Source organism: Pan troglodytes, chromosome 6 (assembly GCF_028858775.2).
Source record: "Pan troglodytes isolate AG18354 chromosome 6, NHGRI_mPanTro3-v2.0_pri, whole genome shotgun sequence".
NCBI lineage: Eukaryota > Metazoa > Chordata > Mammalia > Primates > Hominidae > Pan > Pan troglodytes.
The window spans coordinates 5942167-5965573 of NC_072404.2; the positions used below are offsets into that span (position 1 = coordinate 5942167).

Consider the following 23407-nt stretch of genomic DNA (forward strand, 5'->3'; position numbering starts at 1 on the left):
TATTACATTAGTATTGGAAGCGATGGTTTGGATTAGATGAGTGTTAGGCCATGGTGTGGATATTATTACATTACTATTGCAAGCGATGGTGTGGATTAGATCAGTGATACGGCATGGTGTGGATATTATTACATTAGTATTGGAAGCGATGGTGTGGACTAGAACAGTGGTAGGGAATGGGGTGGATATTATTACATTAGTATTGGAAGCGATGGTGTGGATTAGATGAGTGATAGGGCATGGTTGGATATTACTACATTAGTATTGGAAGCGATGGTGTGGATTAGATCAGTGATAGGGCATGGTGTGGATATTTTTACATTAGTATTAGAAGCGATGGTGGGGACTAGATCAGTGATAGGGCATGGTTTGGATATTATTACATTAGTACTGGAAGCGAAGGTGTGGACTAGATCAGTGATAGAGCATGGTGTGGATATTATTACATTAGTATTGGAAGCAATGGTGTGGATTAGATCAGTGATAGGGCATGGTGTGGATATTACTACATTAGTATAGGAAGTGATGGTGTGGATTAAATCAGTGATAGGGCATGGTGTGGATATTATTACATTAGTATTGGAAGCGATGGTGTGGACTAGATCAGTGATAGGGCATGGTGTGGATATTATTACATTAGTATTGGAAGCAATGGTGTGGATTAGATCAGTGATAGGGCATGGTGTGGATATTACTACATTAGTATAGGAAGCGATGGTGTGGATTAAATCAGTGATAGGGCATGTTGTGGATATTATTACATTAGTATTGGAAGTGATGGTGTAGACTAGATCAGTGATAGGGCATGGTGTGGAATTATTACATTAGTATTGGAAGCAATGGTGTGGACTAGATCAGTGATAGGGCACGGTGTGTATATTACTACATTAGTATTGGAAGCGATGGTGTGGACTAGATCAGTGTTAGGGCATGGTGTGGATATTATTACATTAGTATTGGAAGCGATGGTGTGGATTAGATGAGTGATAGGGCATGGTGTGGATATTATTACATTAGTATTGGAAGCGATGGTGTGGAATAGATAAGTGATAGGGCATGGTGTGGATATTATTACATTAGCATTGGGAGCGATGGTGTGGATTAGATCAGTGATAGGGCATGGTGTGGATATTATTACATTGGTATTGGAAGCGATGGTGTGGATTAGATGAGTGTTAGGGCATGGTGTGGATATTATTACATTAGTATTCGAAGCGACGGTGTGGACTAGATCAGTGATAGGGCATGGTGTGGATATTACTACATTAGTATTGGAAGAGATGGTGTGGATTAGATCAGTGATAGGGCATGGTGTGGATATTACTATATTAATATTGGAAGCGATGGTGTGGATTAGATCAGTGATAGGGCATGGTGTGGATATTACTACATTAGTATTGGAAGCGATGGTGTGGATTAGATCAGTGATAGGGCATGGTGTGGATACTACTACATTAGTGTTGGAAGCGATGGTGTGGATTAGATCAGTGATAGGGCATGGTGTGGATATTACTACATTACTGTTGGAAGCGATGGTGCGGACTAGATCAGTGATAGGGCATGGTGTGGATATTATTACATTAGTATTGGAAGCGATGGTGTGGACTAGATCAGTGATAGGGCATGGTGTGTATATTACTACATTAGTATTGGAAGCGATGGTGTGGACTAGATCAGTGATAGGGCATGTTGTGGATATTACTACATTAGCATTGGAAGCGATGGTGTGGATTAGATCAGTGATAGGGCATGGTGTGGATATTATTACCTTAGTATTGGAAGCGATGGTGTGGATTAGATCAGTGTTAGGGCATGGTGTGGATATTATTACATTAGTATTGGAAGCGATGGTGTGGATTAGATCAGTGATAGGGCATGGTGTGTATATTATTTCATTAGTATTGGAAGCGATGGTGTCGACTTCATCACTGTTAGGCCATGGTGTGGATATTATTACATTAGTATTGGAAGCGATGGTGTGGATTAGATCCGTGACAGGGCATGGTGTGGATATTATTACATTAGTATTGGAAGCGATGGTGTGGATTAGATTAGTGTTAGGCCATGGTGTGGATATTATTACATTAGTATTGGAAGCGTTGGTGTGGATTAGATCAGTGATAGGGCATGGTGTGGATATTATTACACTAGTATTGGAAGCGATGGTGTGGATTAGATGAGTGATAGGGCATGGTGTGGATATTATTACACTAGTATTGGAAGCGATGGTGTGGATTAGATGAGTGTTAGGGCATGGTGTGGATATTATTACATTAGTATTGGAAGCGACGGTGTGGACTAGATCAGTGATAGGGCATGGTGTGGATATTACTACATTAGTATTGGAAGCGATGGTGTGGACTAGATCAGTGATAGGGCATGGTGTGGATATTACTACATTAGTATTGGAAGCGATGGTGTGGACTAGTTCAGTGACAGGGCATGTTGTGGATATTACTACATTAGCATTGGAAGCGATGGTGTGGACTAGATCAGTGATAGGGCATGGTGTGGATATTATTACCTTAGTATTGGAAGCGATCGTGTGGATTAGATCAGTGTTAGGGCATGGTGTGGATATTATTACATTAGTATTGGAAGTGATGGTGTGGATTAGATCAGTGATAGGGCATGGTGTGTATATAATTACATTAGTATTGGAAGCGATGGTGTGGACTAGGTCAGTGATAGCGCATGGTGTGCATATCATTACATTAGTATTGGAAGCGATGGTGTAGATTACATCAGTGTTAGGGCATGGTGTGGACTTTATTACATTAGTATTGGAAGCAATGGTGTGGATTACATCAGTGTTAGGGCATGGTGTGGATATTATTACATTAGTATTGGAAGCGATGGTGTGGACTAGATCAGTGATAAGGCATGGTGTGGATATTATTACATTAGTATTGGAAGCGATGGTGTGGACTAGATCAGTGATAGGGCATGGTGTGGATATTACTACATTAGTATTGGAAGCGATGGTGTGGATTAGATCAGTGATAGCGCATGGTGTGGATATTATTACATTAGTATTGGAAGCGATGGTGTGGACTAGATCAGTGATAGGGCATGGTGTGGATATTACTACATTAGTATTGGAAGCGATGGTTTGGATTAGATGAGTGTTAGGGCATGGTGTGGATATTACTACATTAGTATTGGAAGCGATGGTGTGGATTAGATGAGTGTTAGGCCATGGTGTGGATATTATTACATTAGTATTGGAAGCGATGGTGTGGACTAGATCAGTGATAGGGCATGGTGTGGATATTATTACATTAGTATTGGAAGCGATGGTGTGGACTAGATCAGTGATAGGGCATGGTGTGGATATTATTACATTAGTATTGGAAGCGATGGTGTAGATTACATCAGTGTTAGGGCATGGTGTGGATATTATTACATTAGTATTGGAAGCGATGGTGTGGATTAGATCAGTGATAGGGCATGGTGTGGATATTATTACATTAGTATTGGAAGCGATGGTGTGGACTAGATCAGTGATAAGGCATCGTGTGGATATTACTACATTAGTATTGGAAGCGATGGTGTGGATTAGATCAGTGATAGGGCATGGTGTGGATATTATTACATTAGTATTCGAAGCGATGGTGTGGACTAGATCAGTGATAGGGCATGATGTGGATATTACTACATTAGTATTGGAAGCGATGGTGTGGATTAGATGAGTGTTAGGGCATGGTGTGGATATTACTACATTAGTATTGGAAGCGATGGTGTGGATTAGATGAGTGTTAGGGCATGGTGTGGATATTATTACATTAGTATTGGAAGCGATGGTGTGGACTAGATCAGTGATAGGGCATGGTGTGGATATTATTACATTAGTATTGGAAGCGATGGTGTGGACTAGATCAGTGATAGGGCATGGTGTGGATATTATTACATTAGTATTGGAAGCTATGGTGTGGACTAGATCAGTGATAGGGCATGGTGTGGATATTATTACATTAGTATTGTAAGCGATGGTGTAGATTACATCAGTGTTAGGGCATGGTGTGGATATTATTACATTAGTATTGGAAGCGATGGTGTGGATTAGATCAGTGATAGGGCATGATGTGGATATTACTACATTAGTATTGGAAGCGATGGTGTGGATTAGATCAGTGATAGGGCATGGTGTGGTTATTATTACATTAGTATTGGAAGCGATGGTGTGGATTAGATCAGTGATAGGGCATGGTGTGGATATTATTACATTAGTATTGGAAGCGATGGTGTGGACCAGATCAGTGATAGGGCATGGTCTGGATATTATTACATTAGTATTGGAAGCAATGGTGTGGACTAGATCAGAGATAGGGCATGGTGTGGATATTACTACATTAGTATTGGAAGCGATGGTGTGGACTAGATCAGTGATAGGGCATGGTGTGGATATTACTACATTAGTATTGGAAGCGATGGTGTGGACTAGATCAGTGCTAGGGCATGGTGTGTATATTATTTCATTAGTATTGGAAGCGATGGTGTCGACTTCATCACTGTTAGGCCATGGTGTGGATATTATTACATTAGTATTGGAAGCGATGGTGTGGATTAGATCCGTGACAGGGCATGGTGTGGATATTATTACATTAGTATTGGAAGCGATGGTGTGGATTAGATTAGTGTTAGGCCATGGTGTGGATATTATTACATTAGTATTGGAAGCGTTGGTGTGGATTAGATCAGTGATAGGGCATGGTGTGGATATTATTACACTAGTATTGGAAGCGATGGTGTGGATTAGATGAGTGATAGGGCATGGTGTGGATATTATTACACTAGTATTGGAAGCGATGGTGTGGATTAGATGAGTGTTAGGGCATGGTGTGGATATTATTACATTAGTATTGGAAGCGACGGTGTGGACTAGATCAGTGATAGGGCATGGTGTGGATATTACTACATTAGTATTGGAAGCGATGGTGTGGACTAGATCAGTGATAGGGCATGGTGTGGATATTACTACATTAGTATTGGAAGCGATGGTGTGGACTAGTTCAGTGACAGGGCATGTTGTGGATATTACTACATTAGCATTGGAAGCGATGGTGTGGACTAGATCAGTGATAGGGCATGGTGTGGATATTATTACCTTAGTATTGGAAGCGATCGTGTGGATTAGATCAGTGTTAGGGCATGGTGTGGATATTATTACATTAGTATTGGAAGTGATGGTGTGGATTAGATCAGTGATAGGGCATGGTGTGTATATAATTACATTAGTATTGGAAGCGATGGTGTGGACTAGGTCAGTGATAGCGCATGGTGTGCATATCATTACATTAGTATTGGAAGCGATGGTGTAGATTACATCAGTGTTAGGGCATGGTGTGGACTTTATTACATTAGTATTGGAAGCAATGGTGTGGATTACATCAGTGTTAGGGCATGGTGTGGATATTATTACATTAGTATTGGAAGCGATGGTGTGGACTAGATCAGTGATAAGGCATGGTGTGGATATTATTACATTAGTATTGGAAGCGATGGTGTGGACTAGATCAGTGATAGGGCATGGTGTGGATATTACTACATTAGTATTGGAAGCGATGGTGTGGATTAGATCAGTGATAGCGCATGGTGTGGATATTATTACATTAGTATTGGAAGCGATGGTGTGGACTAGATCAGTGATAGGGCATGGTGTGGATATTACTACATTAGTATTGGAAGCGATGGTTTGGATTAGATGAGTGTTAGGGCATGGTGTGGATATTACTACATTAGTATTGGAAACGATGGTGTGGATTAGATGAGTGTTAGGCCATGGTGTGGATATTATTACATTAGTATTGGAAGCGATGGTGTGGACTAGATCAGTGATAGGGCATGGTGTGGATATTATTACATTAGTATTGGAAGCGATGGTGTGGACTAGATCAGTGATAGGGCATGGTGTGGATATTATTACATTAGTATTGGAAGCGATGGTGTAGATTACATCAGTGTTAGGGCATGGTGTGGATATTATTACATTAGTATTGGAAGCGATGGTGTGGATTAGATCAGTGATAGGGCATGGTGTGGATATTATTACATTAGTATTGGAAGCGATGGTGTGGACTAGATCAGTGATAAGGCATCGTGTGGATATTACTACATTAGTATTGGAAGCGATGGTGTGGATTAGATCAGTGATAGGGCATGGTGTGGATATTATTACATTAGTATTCGAAGCGATGGTGTGGACTAGATCAGTGATAGGGCATGATGTGGATATTACTACATTAGTATTGGAAGCGATGGTGTGGATTAGATGAGTGTTAGGGCATGGTGTGGATATTACTACATTAGTATTGGAAGCGATGGTGTGGATTAGATGAGTGTTAGGGCATGGTGTGGATATTATTACATTAGTATTGGAAGCGATGGTGTGGACTAGATCAGTGATAGGGCATGGTGTGGATATTATTACATTAGTATTGGAAGCGATGGTGTGGACTAGATCAGTGATAGGGCATGGTGTGGATATTATTACATTAGTATTGGAAGCTATGGTGTGGACTAGATCAGTGATAGGGCATGGTGTGGATATTATTACATTAGTATTGTAAGCGATGGTGTAGATTACATCAGTGTTAGGGCATGGTGTGGATATTATTACATTAGTATTGGAAGCGATGGTGTGGATTAGATCAGTGATAGGGCATGATGTGGATATTACTACATTAGTATTGGAAGCGATGGTGTGGATTAGATCAGTGATAGGGCATGGTGTGGTTATTATTACATTAGTATTGGAAGCGATGGTGTGGATTAGATCAGTGATAGGGCATGGTGTGGATATTATTACATTAGTATTGGAAGCGATGGTGTGGACCAGATCAGTGATAGGGCATGGTCTGGATATTATTACATTAGTATTGGAAGCAATGGTGTGGACTAGATCAGAGATAGGGCATGGTGTGGATATTACTACATTAGTATTGGAAGCGATGGTGTGGACTAGATCAGTGATAGGGCATGGTGTGGATATTACTACATTAGTATTGGAAGCGATGGTGTGGACTAGATCAGTGCTAGGGCATGGTGTGGATATTATTACATTAGTATTGGAAGCGATGGTGTGGACTAGATCAGTGATAGGGCACGGTGTGTATATTACTACATTAGTATTTGAAGCGATGGTGTGGACTAGATCAGTGTTAGAGCATGGTGTGGATATTATTACATTAGTATTGGAAGCGATGGTGTGGATTAGATCAGTGATAGGGCATGGTGTGGATATTATTACATTAGTATTGGAAGCGATGGTGTGGATTAGATCAGTGATGGGGCATGGTGTGGATATTATTACATTAGTATTGGAAGCGATGGTGTGGATTAGATGAGTGTTAGGGCATGGTGTGGATATTATTACATTAGTATTGGAAGCGACGATGTGGACTAGATCAGTGATAGGGCATGGTGTGGATATTACTACATTAGTATTGGAAGCGATGGTGTGGACTAGATCAGTGATAGGGCATGGTGTGGATATTACTACATTAGTATTGGAAGCGATGGTGTGGACTAGATCAGTGACAGGGCATGTTGTGGATATTACTACATTAGCATTGGAAGCGATGGTGTGGACTAGATCAGTGATAGGGCATGGTGTGGCTATTATTACCTTAGTATTGGAAGCGATCGTGTGGATTAGATCAGTGTTAGGGCATGGTGTGGATATTATTACATTAGTATTGGAAGTGATGGTGTGGATTAGATCAGTGATAGGGCATAGTGTGTATATAATTACATTAGTATTGGAAGCGATGGTGTGGACTAGGTCAGTGATAGCGCATGGTGTGCATATCATTACATTAGTATTGGAAGCGATGGTGTAGATTACGTGAGTGTTAGGGCATGGTGTGGATTTTATTACATTAGTATTGGAAGCGATGGTGTGGATTACATCAGTGTTAGGGCATGGTGTGGATATTATTACATTAGTATTGGAAGCGATGGTGTGGACTAGATCAGTGATAAGGCATGGTGTGGATATTATTACATTAGTATTGGAAGCGATGGTGTGGACTAGATCAGTGATAGGGCATGGTGTGGATATTACTACATTAGTATTGGAAGCGATGGTGTGGATTAGATCAGTGATAGGGCATGGTGTGGATATTATTACATTAGTATTGGAAGCGATGGTGTGGACTAGATCAGTGATAGGGCATGGTGTGGATATTACTACATTAGTATTGGAAGCGATGGTGTGGATTAGATGAGTGTTAGGGCATGGTGTGGATATTACTACATTATTATTGGAAGCGATGTTGTGGATTAGATGAGTGTTAGGGCATGGTGTGTATATTACTACATTAGTATTGGAAGCGATGGTGTGGATTAGATGAGTGTTAGGGCATGGTGTGGATATTATTACATTAGTATTGGAAGCGATGGTGTGGACTAGATCAGTGATAGGGCATGGTGTGGATATTATTACATTAGTATTGGAAGCGATGGTGTAGATTACATCAGTGTTAGGGAATGGTGTGGATATTATTACATTAGTATTGGAAGCGATGGTGTGGACTAGATCAGTGATAAGGCATGGTGTGGATATTATTACATTAGTATTGGAAGCGATGGTGTGGACTAGATCAATGATAGGGCATGGTGTGGATATTACTACATTAGTATTGGAAGCGATGGTGTGGATTAGATCAGTGATAGGGCATGGTGTGGATATTATTACATTAGTATTGGTAGCGATGGTGTGGACTAGATCAGCGATAGGGCATGGTGTGGATATTATTACATTAGTATTGGAAGCGATGGTGTGGATTAGATCAGTGATAGGGCATGGTGTGGATATTACTACATTAGTATTGGAAGCGATGGTGTGGACTAGATCAGTGTTAGAGCATGGTGTGGATATTATTACATTAGTATTGGTAGCGATGGTGTGGACTATATCAGTGATAGGGCATGGTGTGGATATTATTACATTAGTATTGGAAGCGATGGTGTGGATTACATCAGTGTTAGGGCATGGTGCTAATATTATATGGGTGTTAGGGCACGGTGTGGATATCATAGTAATGTAGAGCACAGTGTGATTATTATATTAGAGGCCACTGTAAGAATATATATTAGCAGCCACTGTGTCTTGGACGTTGACAATGATACTAGGGTATACTCCAAACAGTGAGATTTGGGGGTTTTATTTTTCTAGATTAATTTCTTCCTCTGCTAAGTACTCTAAAGACTCACTCCTTGGCACTCAGGGCCGTGGACAGGAGCTTTTTACTCACCAATGAAGAACACCAAATTAACATGACCCTCGTGCTGCCCTGAGGAAGTTGAAGCTCCTCGATGCTTCTGGCACCTCAGCGGGAAGTTGGTTGGGGCGGGATCGCGCGCCCTCTGGTGGCGCCATGGTTCAGCACAGACGGTCTTGCTCACAGTTTCTCGGCGGATGTGCGCCCCCTCCTGGCTGTCCTGAAATACCTATAAAATTCAATATTCAGTTTATTCAGTTTCATAATTTTGGAAATTCAAACCGAAATAAAGGCCACTATATCCATACCCTTCCCATAAATGGTGATGGAAGAATTATTTGGAAGCCATATAGAATGAAATGACTCTATACACAAATTAAAACACAAAAACCTACTCAGAATAGTCCAGAGACTACAACTTCAAATGCAAAACTATAAATAATCTAAAAGAAAACCTAAGAGACATTGGATCTTGTGTTGAGTTTTAACACACAGCATGAAGTGCCAATTCGTGAAAGTACTGAGAACAGACTTTATAAAACTAAATTTTCTACTATGAAAAACCCTATTCAGAGAACAAAAAGACAAGACACACTGTGAGAAGATATTTACAAAATACAAACGTGATTTTAAAAACTGTATTGAAAATACACAAACAACTCTTCAAACAAACACTAAGAAAACTAAAAACCCAAATAAAACTGGGTAAATATCTGAACAGACATCCAGCCAAATAAAATATATACATAGCAGGCCAGGTGTGGTGGCTCATGCCTATAACCCCAGCACTTTGGGAGGCTGAGGCGGGTGAGTCACCTGAGGTCAGGAATTTGAGATCAGCCTGGCCAACATAGTGATACCCCCTCTCTACTAAAAATACAAAAAAATTAGCCAGGCATGGTGGTGAGTGCCTGTAATCCCAGCTACTTGGGAGGCTGATGCAAGAGAATTGCTTGAACATCGGAGGTGGAGGTTGCAGTGACCCAGGATCACGCCACTGCACTCCAGCCTGAGTGACAGAACGAGACTCTATCTCAATTAAAAAAAAAGAAAAAAGAAAAAAAAAGAAAATATACAGATAGCACATAATCACACAAAAGGATGCTCAATATATCTCATTAGGAGACTGCAAATTAAAATAATGCTGAGATATCACTGCACACCTAGAACAACTGTGGGACTCTTAAAAAAGCTCAACAGTAACAACTGGAGGTTGAAGAACAATAGGTACGGCCATTCATTACTGGCAGAATGCATGAATGGGTACAGCCACTTTGGGAAATAGTTTCACAGTTTTTCCCAAAGATAAACAAGTCTTACCTTACAATCCAACAAATGCACCCCTAAATTGTGTATGTTTAGACAGCTGCTTTGAAAAATTATGTTCAAACAAAAACTAGCATGTAATTATATACAAGCCACTCTACTCATAATGGCCAAAACTTGAAGTAATCAAGAACGTTCTTCAATAGCTGAATGCATAATCAATTTGAAGTACAACCATGCAATGGAATACCATTCACCAACAGAAAGGAATGAACTGTCAATCCATGAAAACAAATGAATGAATCTTGCATCTATGTTGCTAAGTAAAGGGTGGCAGTATGAAGATGCTATACATTATATGACTCCATTCATATAACATTCTGGAAAAAGCACAACCAAAGAGATGATAGTCAGATCAGTGACTGTCTGGGGTGGGGATTTGAAGTATTCTGTATGCTACTTCAGTAGTGGATATCTGACACTATGCATTTGATAAAACCCACAGAATTTTAATGCACAAAGAACAAATCACAATCTACACAAATTAAATTATTTAGGATGTGGAAGTATCTAAGGACAAAACACAGAGTGCAACCAAGAATCTAACTGTATTACCAATGTATGTTGCAAGTGGTGGGCCAAAGGTGCTGAGCTGGAAATGAGTAGAATCCATAGACTAAAAACAAAACGTACTATATACACGAACAGTGGACTCTATAAAGTTATTTCCCATAGGGATAATAGTTAATTTTGAAACTACTATATCTGTAAAAAGAAAAATAACCATGATTTTCTTCTATACTATCAACACTCCACTTTTAACAGCAAATTGTGGGGGGTGGTGGGTGTTTCCCACACCAACCAATATTCCAACTCTCTGGAAAACAATTGGGTATCCTGTAATTCAACTGTGACACTGATTACCTGGAGTTAGTATACACCCTACAGGTTAAGGGCTTAGTAACACCAGACTGTCCACAACCTCAGATGCCAATCACAAGTAGTGAATCCCCAGTTTACCCAAACTTCTATATGACTTGGCTAGAAACTAGGCATTCCTACACCCCCTCTTCAGGTTTGACAATTTGCTATGATGGCTTATGGAACTAGGAAATACTTACTTATGTTTACCAGTTATTATGGTCAATGTGTGTACACCCCCACCCCAAATTCCTATTTTGAAATGTAATCCCCAAAGGGATGGTATTCAGAGGTAACCGAGAGGTGATCGGATCATGAGGGTGCTGTCCTCATGAATGAAACCAGTGCCCTTATAAAAGCATCTAGGAGCCCGTTTCCCCATTCTGCCATGTCACGACATGCTAGAAGGCACTATCTATGATAGATGAGCCCTCACTAGACATCAAATCTGTCAGCCTTGATCTGGAACTTTCCAAATTCCATATTTTAGGAATTTTTATGGAAGCTTCATCATGGAGACATGACGGATTATTAACTCAATTTCCAGTCCCTTCACACCCTCAAAGGATTGCATGTTAAGCTAAAAGTTACAACCTTCTTATCATGGCTTGGTCTTCCTGGTGACCATCCCCATCCTGAAACCATCCAGGAACCCACAGAGTGTCCTTATTAGAACAGAAGCCATTCCTATTATCCAGGAGATTCCAAGAGATTTAGGAACTCTGCGTCAGGAACCCGGGCCAAAGACCAAATATTAGAACACAAGATGCTCCTACTGTTCAGGAAATTGTAATAGTTTTAGGAGCTCTGTACCAGGAACTGCAGACACAGACCAAACATATATTTCTTATTAAGTCCCAACCTGGAATCTTGATCAAGAATGAATTCCTTGTTCCCAATGGTACAAGGGATGAAATAAATGGCAGATAGATAGTAGGAGCCAGGTTCCTCACTATTACAGTGAGAAGTTACAGATAAAAAATAGGGAAGCCTAGAATGATCTCGGTCATAATGAGTCAGAATATATATATACAACATAAGTATAAACTCACATTTAGCTTAACATATACACAGATGGTTCCACATAGAAACCTTTATAATTAAGTGGGTACATATAAGTTAGAAGACACACATATATTTCTTTGCACTGTCAGCTGTAAGTGTCATGATGCAATGACCACATTTAGTGGCCAGATGTAAGTTTTTCATACCATTCTCTAACAAAAGAAATCAGGGCTATTAGAAGAAATAGCTGAAACTAGGACTGGGACAGAAAATATATGAGCCAGGGTACTTTTGAAGTAACAGAAATACATTATAAAAAAAACATGAAATTATGTAAAAGGAGCCAGTGGAAAGAGCTACCAATGGCCACAGGTATGAACAAAGAGCAACAAAATACTGTAGAATTAGATAACAACCAAAAGATTAAAGTAACTATCTGTGGATACATACTGGTATAAATAAATGATTAAACAGATATGCAAATGGGCTGAATAGAAATCTCTTATACAGAAGAATTCCAAACACCTGATATAGACACTCAGCCATCAAGGAGGTGGGGCTAACTCCCCACTCCTTAAGTATGAGCTCTGCATGATGACTTCCTCCAAAAGCATACATACAATATAGACATGGGAAAAAAGTAACTTCACAGTGAAAAACCTGAAAACACTGCCTCAACCACATGATAAAAGTTAACACTAATGGTGATAACACATCTTGAGAGCATGAAGTGACTAGACTAGCACTTGCAAACCAAAAATAAAATTCAAAGATCTTTCCCACAACCACCTCTCCACCAGGGGACACCAAAGTTAACCTGGAAGACTGGTTCAGGCTATGATGGGAAAGAGGTGGTCAGACATGCCTCAGTATGCCCTCCTCCCTTTTGGAATTCAGGAAAAGCCAATCAGCATTTAACATCAACACGACCTTAAATCTGATAAGAAACATTTACAATCTATTCTCTCTGAAGCCTGCTACCTGGAAGCTTCATCTCCATGATAAAACCTTGGTCTCCATAACCCCTTATCATAACCCAGACACTCCTTTCTATTGATAGTAAGTCTTTCAACAAACTGCCAATCAGAAAAATTTTAAATGTACCTATAACCTGGAAGCCCCACCCCACCCTAATCCTTTGGGTTGTCCCACCTTTCTGGACCGAACCAATATATATCTTAAATACACTTGATTGATGTCTCCTATCTCCCTAAAATGTATAGAACCAACCTGCACCCCAACGACCTTGGGCACATGTTCTCAGGGTCTCCTGAGGGCTGTGTCATGGGCCATGGTCACTCATATTTGGCTCAGAATACATCTCTTCAAATATTTTACAGTCTTTGACTCTTTTTGCGGACACACTACACATCTGCTCTGCTTCCCCCAAACCCCTAAACCCAGGCTGATTATGAGAAAAACCCCAAGCAAACCACAATGGAGGACATTCTACACAATACCTGACCAATCCTTCTAACACTGTTCCAGGTCCTCAGAAGTAAAGTCTGAGAGACTGCCACAGCCAAGAAGAGCCTGACATGATGACTAAATGTCCTATGGGATCCTAGATAGGATCCTGGGAGAGAAAAAGGCAGAACTAAGGGAAACCAAATAAGATGTGAGCTTATTTAATAATATAGTAATATCCAGTCATTAACTATGACAAGAAATGATATAAGATGTTGGTCAGGAGTGGTGGCTCATGCCTGTAATCCCAGCACTTTGGGAGGCTGAGGCGGGCGGATCACCTAAGATCAGGAGTTCAAGACCAGCCTGGCCAACGTGGTGAAACCTCATCTCTACTAAAAATACAAAAATTAGCCGGGCGTGATGGCAGGCGCCTGTAATACCAGCTACTCAGGAGGCTGAGGCAGGAGAATCGCTTGAACCTGGGAGGCGGAGGTTGCAGTGAGCCGAGATCACGCCACTGCACTCCAGCCTGGTTGAGACTCTGTCTGAAAAAAAAAAAAAAAAAAAAGATGTTAAACCTATCTGATACATGTTGATATGTTAAAAAGAGGGGAAACTAGGTTGCGTCTACATGGGAAATCTGCATTTTCTTTCCAATTTCTGTATGAATCTAAAACTAATTTAAAATAAAACCTCTATTTAAAAATTGTAATTTTTTCAGATATCTGCTAAATTATTTCTACTAAAAATTAGTAATCGGCAGTAACTACTCCTACTTTTAAAAATAAGAGCATTCATGATACTGCAAAGTAAATTATACAGACTAATACATACTTTCAAAGAAATGCCCCTTTTACATGTTTTATGTTAAGATAACATATATGTGTAAACATGGTCGTATCATTTTTCTTATGGTGTAGTTCACTCTCTAAGAAAGCTAGCCATCTTAGAACCAGGTAAAAAAATTCACATTTTGGAGACTATTTCAATTTGCGGCTGGATGTTTTCAAAGTATGACTTTGTGAAAAAAAAAAAAAAAGTTCAAATTGATTCCTTGTGACTGGATCACTTATTCTAATGAATGCTTGCCTTTATTTTGTTTCCCAGCATTTCTTTCAGCTACGATACAACAGAAGCAAATATTTGCCACTGGAAAAAATATTCAAAGACACTCTTAGGTTAATCTATAGCTGATGACAGTCAGTCTAGTCTACATAGCAAGCAGCTTCAAGATATGATTATTTAGCTAAGCGGGAAATGGGACGTGACTGCTGCCTCATTCCCACGTCTCTCTGGACCTGATAATTTAGAGGAAGCTCACATTTGCAAGATAAAAATTTTCTTTTCCTTCTCAGTATTAAATATGCTGTCACAATAGAAGAAAGCTTTACTGACTTCTTAAATGATGTGTTGAGACCGGAAACCTAAAATGATAGTTACTGAGAATAGTGCTAATGCCCTAAGTTTTTAGTCACACCCTCACCTAGGTAGGAACCTAACCAAAAGGGGAGAACTGTTGAACAAATTACGGGAGGTCATTGTTTTGGTCACAACTCCTGCATTAGGCCACACTGAGCAGGCAAAACCAGAATGGAGACACTCACGCTGAATGACACACAACGAAGCTGAAACTTTAAGGAAGCAGATAGATCCCAAAAGAGCTCCCTTTTTCCCTGAAGAGACTCCAGTCTACCTGAGTCAGCATAAAGAAGTCCCCTCTGCTTTAATTCTTACCAAAACAAGTAACTTGAAGTAATCTGATATTAACAAATCAGTTGTTATTTTCTATTGCTCTATTTCCGCCTTACACAACACAGTGTTCTGCTATTGCCCAGAGGGCACTGAGACCAAATAAAACTTGAAAATGCCACACTGAAAGCAAATAAGTCCTAATAACTCAACTTACAACGATAACAAAGAGCGACACCAATGCCCAAAGTTTTGATCAATATCTCAAAATTGAGAGGCTGACCAAAAGGGAGGAATTCTTACATCAAACAACATTTGGGCTTTAGAAGCCTCCCAAGGAGTCCTTGTAAAGAGTCGCGGCCGGGCACCGTGGTTCACGCCTGTAATCCCGGCACTTTGGGAGGCCGAGACGGGTGGCTCATGAGGTCAGGAAATCGAGACCATCATGGCTTACAAGGTGAAACCCAGTCTCTACTAAAAAAAAAAATACAAAAAAATTAGCGGGACTTGGTGGCGGCAGCCTGCAGTCCCAGCTACTCGGGAGGCCGGGACAGGAGAATGGCATGAACCCGGGAGGCGGAGCTTGCTGTGAGCTGAGATCGCGCCACTGCACTCCAGAGCGAGACTCCGCCTAAAAAAAAAAAAGAAGAAGAAGAAGAAGAAGAATCGCAACCTAATTTACTATAGAAACAAACTGAAAACCTGACTTGGGAATGTATCATTGTAACAAATAGCGGCGGTTCAGCCAATCACATCAGCCGAGTGTCAGTCAATGGCCGGCAGCCAGCTGTTCAAAACAAGTTCCAAGAAGGCAAATCCGGGCTGTAACCAGGTCTGTAACCAATCCAGCCACCTCTATACCTCACTTCTGTTTTCTGTATGTCACTTTTTTTCTCTGGCTATAAATTTAACCTGCACATATTGTGTGGCAGATCATTCTGAACCATTTTTGGTCTGGACTGCTGCCTGATTCTAGAACCACAAAAAAAAAGCCAATTAAGATCTGCAAACCCACATTTGTTGTAATTTTGTATTTTAACAGTTGTGCCCTACAAAAGACATTAAGCTGAAATTAATCAAAAATAATTTACGGTCATGATTAGGTCATAAAAAATTGTCAAACATAACAATTCTTCAAAAAAAGCTAAAAAGTATTTTTTAAAAATATTGTTGATGGAAAAAAGAGTGCAAAAGTTGATAGGAAAATTATGTACAAAACTAAAAACAGAGGAGAAATTAAAAGTCAAATAATTGCATCAAACTGGAAACCTAGAAAAAATGGGTGATTTCCTAGTAAAAATACACATTAACAAAATGGGCACTGAAATAAGGCAACTATGAATATACCAATTAGCATAGAAAAGCTAAGAAAGGTCCTTAAAGATCTCCCAGTGGAAAAAGGCCCCAGGACCATCTGGGTCCATAGCTTAGTGTAAGCTGACTTAACTAAATGGTGATTTTACACTCATGCATTGCATACATATGATGGTGGTCCCATGAGATAAAAATGGAGCTGAAAAATTCCTTCCTAGCCATCTTGTCATAAGCTCATGGCTCAAAGCATTACCTTTTCTCTGTTTTGATACCATGAAAGGAAAATAAATCTCAGGACCCCCAAATCACTAAGCCAAGGGAAAAGTCAAGCTGGGAGCTATGTCAGGCAAACCTGCCCTCATTCTATTCCTAACTAAGATAGCTACAAAGATAAAAAGCTACATACCTCACTCACAATTTGCCCACAAAGAATTTCCTTTTGGACAAAGGACAGACAGCACTCAAAGTCATCCCTCACCTGAGACAGATGCATATCTGATTGCTTCCTCTGCCCTATTATTTATGTAAAAATGCAGATTCATTGAGCCAGACTAAATCGTGTATTCAGTGGAAGGCTGATCAAGGATTCAAAAGAATGCAACCTTTTGTCTCCAACCTACTTCTGACCTGGAAGCACCCCCACTTCCTGCTTCCAGTTGTCCCGCCTTACTGGGCCAAATGACTGTATATCTTACACGTCTCATCTATCCCTAAAATGTACAAAAGCAAGCTCTACCCTGGCCACCTTGGACACATGTCGTCAGGACCTCCTGAGGCTGTGTCAAGGGTGTGTCCTTAATCTTGGCAAAATAAGCTTTCTAAATTGACTAAGACCTGTCTCAGATATTCTGGGATCACAATCTACAATCACCATGGTGTTATAGTTGACTGCAGCATTCAGTACAGAGACATGCTGTACAGGTTCGTAGCCTGGGAGCAATAGGCTATACTATGTAACTTAGGTGTGGGGTGGGCTACACCATTTAAGTTTTATAAGGACACTCTACAGTGTTCACACAAAGATGAAATCACCTAAGGATAGATTTCTCAGAAAGTATAACATCGTTACGAGATGCCTGAGTGTACTTTAAATGGTCAAAGCCTAGGAGAAAAAAAGAAACTTAACTCTTGTTATGGGTTAATAACAAAGCTTAAGAGAGTTAACATAGTTCATCTAATCTAAGATGCCAATGATTAAAAAACATTATTTTATGCACCATCACAAATAGGTTGCCAATTAAACCGACTTTCTGAATAACACACAAATGTGAATTTACTTCTATTAATGCCAGGAAAGTAAAATGAAAAATAAATTATGGTTTTGACATGTTAAAGCAAATAAGGCGGGGGTTAGCCTGAGGCCTTCCCTAAGCAAACAGAAACCGAACTTGGAGGCATTTGAACTGACTTAAAAAAATTAACAAACCAACCACAGTCAATGCCAAAAAGCTCAGCAGCCAGTTGGCTGTATGACTAGGGACGCTGAGGGAACCATCCCCACAACAGGTGGTCGCCTAGCTGGAGCCACTGAGGAGCCTCACTTAGGGGCCACCCTAAGAGCTCAAAGCCCCAAGCCGATTTCCGTTCTGGTGCTTCCTGCGTGATTCATGAACCATTCCTTTGCTGAAATAAACTCCGCTTAAATTTATTTTACCTAAAATCCTTTTAACAGACAAAGTCCAGTATTTACACTGAAAATACGGTTGTGAAAACTCACATCTACATCTGCTCTTCAATATTTTTCAAGTACTTTAACACTCTAAGAAAAACGAGCCACTGGAACGCAAATAAAAGCAAGTCGTGGGGTGCGCGTCTCCCTGGGGCTCTCCATGTTGCCCTCAGGGTGTCTCCCTTCTCTGTCCCAGATCCACCCCAAACAAACCCAAATTGGTCAAAAATTAAAAAATGAAACAACTCAGGTATGCTGTAATAATGAATAACAAAGCCACTTAATGATGGGCCACTTTGTAAAATAAAATAAATACAACTTGAGAAAGTGGAGCGCGAGGCAGCGCGGCCTCCTCAACACTGAGCCGGGACAGAAAGCTTTTTCCTCACCTTTCCTCGGGCAGCCTCGGGGACCATGAAGCCACAGCTTCCCCAGTCGTTCCTGAGGAGCTGAGGAGAAGGAGGCTGGGTCGTCCCTGGCCACGGTCCCCAGGTGTTCCTATAGAGCCAGCGGCGTCTCCCGAGTGGGTCCTGAGGAGGAGGAGGCTGGGTCCTCTCAGGTGTCCCTGTAGGGATGGAGGCGTCTCCTGCGTAGGTCCTGAGGAGGCGGCTCGGCTCCGCCCCCTGGAGCCGCAGGGCGTCTGTGCCGGAACCCGGGCGCCTCTTGAGGTTCTGTGAGGCGGCATCGCGCCCCCTGACGGCCGTCGCAGGCGGTGCAGGATGCTCAGGTGCTCGCGGTCGAGCTGTGGCCTCGCCCCTCCGGTGAATCTCCGAAGTTCACTGTTCTGACAATTACACGCCATGGCTTTTGAAAAACCAGCTGAGGCCGGGCGCGGTGGCTCACGCCTGTAATCCCAGCACTTTGGGAGGTCGAGGCGGGCGGATCGCGAGGTCAGCAGATCGAGACCATCCTGGCTAACACGGTGAAACCCCGTCTCTACAAAAAAACAAAAAAAAAAAAACAAAAAAAAATTAGCCGGGAGTGGTGGCGGCGCCTATAGTTCCAGTTACTCGGGAGGCTGAGGCAAGAGAATCGCTTGAACCCGGGAGGGGGAGGTTTCAGGGAGCCTCCTCTAAACAGAAAAGACCGACCCCCAGTCAGTGTTTTATTTTCCCTGATGACCGCAGGCCATGAACTCATGGAACAATAACGTAATTAGGCTCTTGGACCCAGGGAAGTAGCTCCATGCCACCTGCCCTCATTTGCTGAGCATTTTGGTTTCTCGGATCTGCTACTCAGTTTCCAGTCTCTTCCTCCCTGCCAATGCTGCCAGCGTGCCTCTTCTGCAAGCAGCAACCGCCTTCCACCTTCCATTCTCTCCTCTTTAGCCATCATCTGGCTGGACTTTTCAGAATGGACTGCAAAGGAGAATAAACTGGCTGAGTCTGAGGGTGCACTCACGTGCAAAGTTGCAAGCTTTAATGTACCCATCTTGGCAGATTTTGGCTCCTTAGAGTTCTTTCTCATTTGGGGATCTCATGTGCCCTCTGATGAGGTGGGCTCACTGACTGTCTGCGCTGGTGGCATCTGGCAGCACCTTGTCACGTGCACCTAGGTAAGAACCTGGCTGCACCTGATGCTTAGCCAAACGGGGAGCCCACAGTTCTGTGTATCAGGTGATGTTTAATCTCTGGAGGTTAATGAACGTGAGGGAGCGATACTGTCTGGGACTGTCCACATATTGCGTCTGAGTCACTGAAGGAAAAGAATGTGGGGTCTGTTTGCTGGAACTGGACACCTCCATAATCACATGCTCCGTGAAATGCAGGCAGGACTCGCTTTCTACCTCTGGGATGGGAGTGTGCAGTTTCAGAATGAGACTAGCCCACACAACTGACTATTTGGGAAAGAGAAATGAAATCAGATGCAGCAATTTAATATCCACTAAGATGATATCTTAATCACAAACACTCTTCTGGTTTTTAGAAATGTGAATGTTATTTACACTAGGTTAAAAAACCTGAATATCCAACAGCATGACACCGACTAAAGAAATACTGGCGCACTCTGGAACCTTGCACACCACTTATTGACATGGGAACAATGGGAACACGCCTATACAAAGATGTGCATGGAAATTAGAAGAATGCAACACTGTAGAACAGATGTGACTAGGTGCATGATCAAGAGCACACAAGACCAAGCCTGCCTCTGCACACACAAGACCGCGCCTGAGTCTGCACCACGTGACGGGACCATTGTGGAGCAAGCCTGGGAGATTCTGATGTAGGCAGCAGAGGCGTCACTTAGGGACCAGACTTCCGTGGGAAACCACCATCTCCTTCCAACCCAGATGCACTTCGTGGGAAACGCGAGCAGATGAAGGTCATGTAGGAGACGAAAGAACTCGCTCCCCAAGCTCATAGGCCTTTGTCCTCCACCCATGGACCGAAGCATCTTGTTAGATGATGGCCGCCCGCAGCCAGGGCCGGCGGAGAACCTGCCATGGAGCAGAGGTCCGTAAAGAACTGCTGACTGTCACTGTCCCTACTTGGGGGCCACTGGGGGATCTGATGCATCTCACTACCCTTTGTAAAGGAATTATTGAAAATGTCAGCCCTCTAACAAGGCATAGGTTGATTAGTTACAGGATTTAACATTTCTATTTTAAAAGGCAGCATTGAAGAATGTCTTTACAAAGGCTGTACAAAACCTGCCATATTCTTTGTCACACAGATTGACTCATGTGCAATGCAGCCATTTAATGAAACACTGGCATTTACCAGATGTAAACTTATTAGCAGACGACAACTAGAAATAATGTGCTGGATGTGCCCGTTTATTTATATGAATATAACCATCTCTCTAGATGCATCGAAAGATACACAACATGAGATCCACTTTATTTCTACAAGTTTATGATCAGGTGGTCAGGACAGGGAAAGAAGAGGAAAAAACTTTAAATCATGGACCTTTATTCTTAGACACCTTTATTCTACATACACAAGGGACATGCATGGTTGAAATAATGGAAACAAGGTGGATAAAAGTGAAAGTAACTTAAACTGCTTTACCCAGGAATGCCCAATTCAGGTGCTGCAGAGAAGAGCATGAGAACCGGGTGTCTTCGGGACAGGTGTGCCTCTAGGAGCAGAGTGGCCGTTCATCAGCAGGGAGGAGCAAGGCCTGGGTCGGGGGACACTGGGGCTGCTGTCCCAGAGGCTGGCAGCGTAGCCCTGAACCCCCAAGGCTTCACTGAGTCTCCCCTCAACCACCTAAACCAGAATAAACTGATGTAGCAGGACTCCTCAAACACTGTGCAGGGTCTCCATGTCCTCGATGGCCCCTGATGAGCCACAGTACCCTCAGGTCCTGGTGAAGGAGCTGGTGCTGCCTCCTGCCTTTCCCCACGTGGGGTCCTGCAGCTCATCCCACACAGCCTCAGATTCCCTCTACAGAACCTGCCCACAGATGTCTTCCGAGACCGGCAATACTGGGAGGCCTGTGGCCCAGACCCAGGAGGAACCAGCTGAGAGGCTCCGTGGAGGTATCGCTGATGGTGTAACCAGAATGAAAATGCCCACTTCTGTTCTGCTCCCTGAGAACAACTGTCAAGCCAGCATGAGTTTCCAGTCGGAACTTTTCCTTTTCTCCCCATGTTTGTCGCTGTTTTAATGGACATTGCCTGGCTATTAAATCCCCCGATGAACTCACTTTGAAAATTATCTATTGCACTGGGCACCCTTTCAGGAATCACTGAGTGTTAATTTTCTCAGTCTGAGTGATAATTTATGAGTCAGACAAGGACAGATCTGAAGCCAGAGGCTGCTCCTGTTGGAAAATCCCTGAGGATGATGTTCCGGGGAAGCGTCCAGCCTTGGGAGTCCCGTGGAACTGAGCCAGCCCAGGTCATGAAGGGAGCTGGTGCCAGACACTGACTGGGGACCTGCTGGCCTCTGGGCAGACCGCTCTGTCCCTGCACCTGGCCTGCCAGGTATCCCTGTGCAGTCATACCAAGTCCTGTGCTCAGAAGGGCCCCAGAGTAGTTTAAAGTTCTGCTGCCGCCCCTGGAAGCTCATGATTTTGAACAACAACAACAACAAAAAACCCACGTTTTCCACTCGGCCCCACACATTATGTGGCCTGCGCAGCTGTCAGGCTGTGGCCACAGTGCTGGCATCTCTCACACAATGAAGGCTGCTGGAGTCCTGGCTGACTTGTTTTGACTCTTTTGTGAGGCCCACACCTAAGCTAAACACTCACGTGCCCCCACGCTGACTCCCCACACTCTAAAGCATGAATCTGCCCCTTCAGCTGGGAGAGGGTCCTCGTGTCATCTGGGTTTTTGGAGAGAAGGTCAAAGGAGCCTGGGTTCTAGTTCTTCAGTAATCAAGAGTAAGGGTCTTACCTGTTCACAGGTCCGCGTGGCTGCTTTACAGAAAGCAGGAAGTGGCCACTTCAGCCACATGGCTGCATTTCCAGCTCAGTCCAGGCAGAGCTGCACCCTGCCTTGCACCTCTGCAGATTCTGAGGGGAGTCCTTAACTGAGCCAGGGCGAGTCCTGGGGTCACTCTGCCCCTGTGGACACTGCCCCTGGGCAGGCCATGAATCTCCTCTGCTCCCACACTCTAGAGTTCAACAGGTCTCAGGGGCTCTGCCTGAGGACTGCCCTTCAACCAGGTATTCGTAATTTCCCCAAGACCCAGGCTTGCTGAGTCACTCAGTTACCTGAATGCCTTTTTCACAAAGGGATGACTGTGCTGCTCCGTCTTCCTTCTTTTTTGTTTGCGAGGCCACAGGGAAATCTGGATCCTCTGGTGAAAAAGCAAATCCAGTTTCTGCTGCTGCTGCTGCTGCCGGTTCTTGTAAATGTCCTCACTTGGTTTCTGGGCAGCAACTTCCTTGACTTGCCTGGGGAGCGGATCTGAGCTGCATTTACCAGGCCATGCCCAGGGGAAGTGATCAGTGT

At 42.6% G+C, this 23407-nt stretch overlaps 1 protein-coding gene across 6 annotated transcripts in view; it reads right to left on the reverse strand.

The window, feature by feature from the left end:
* Window positions 1–23391, reverse strand: part of LOC104008153 (putative protein FAM157A) — a 63932-nt gene extending 40541 nt beyond the window's left edge. For 4 of the 6 annotated variants that reach the window (XR_010158745.1, XR_010158747.1, XR_010158746.1 and 1 more), the window contains exons 1-3: window positions 23167–23389; window positions 18888–19434; window positions 9258–9453 (exon numbers count right to left, since the gene is read on the reverse strand). Coding sequence is in view for 1 of the 6 variants with exons in the window: in XM_063815129.1 (XP_063671199.1) it covers window positions 9258–9453; window positions 18888–18914 (223 nt within the window). In the remaining 5 variants the exon portion in view is untranslated. Of the gene's footprint in view, window positions 1–9257; window positions 9454–18887; window positions 19435–23166 lie in introns of all 6 variants that reach the window. The other 2 variants (XR_010158744.1, XM_063815129.1) reach the window with 2 other exon arrangements.
* Between the last annotated feature and the right edge of the window lie 16 nt (window positions 23392–23407).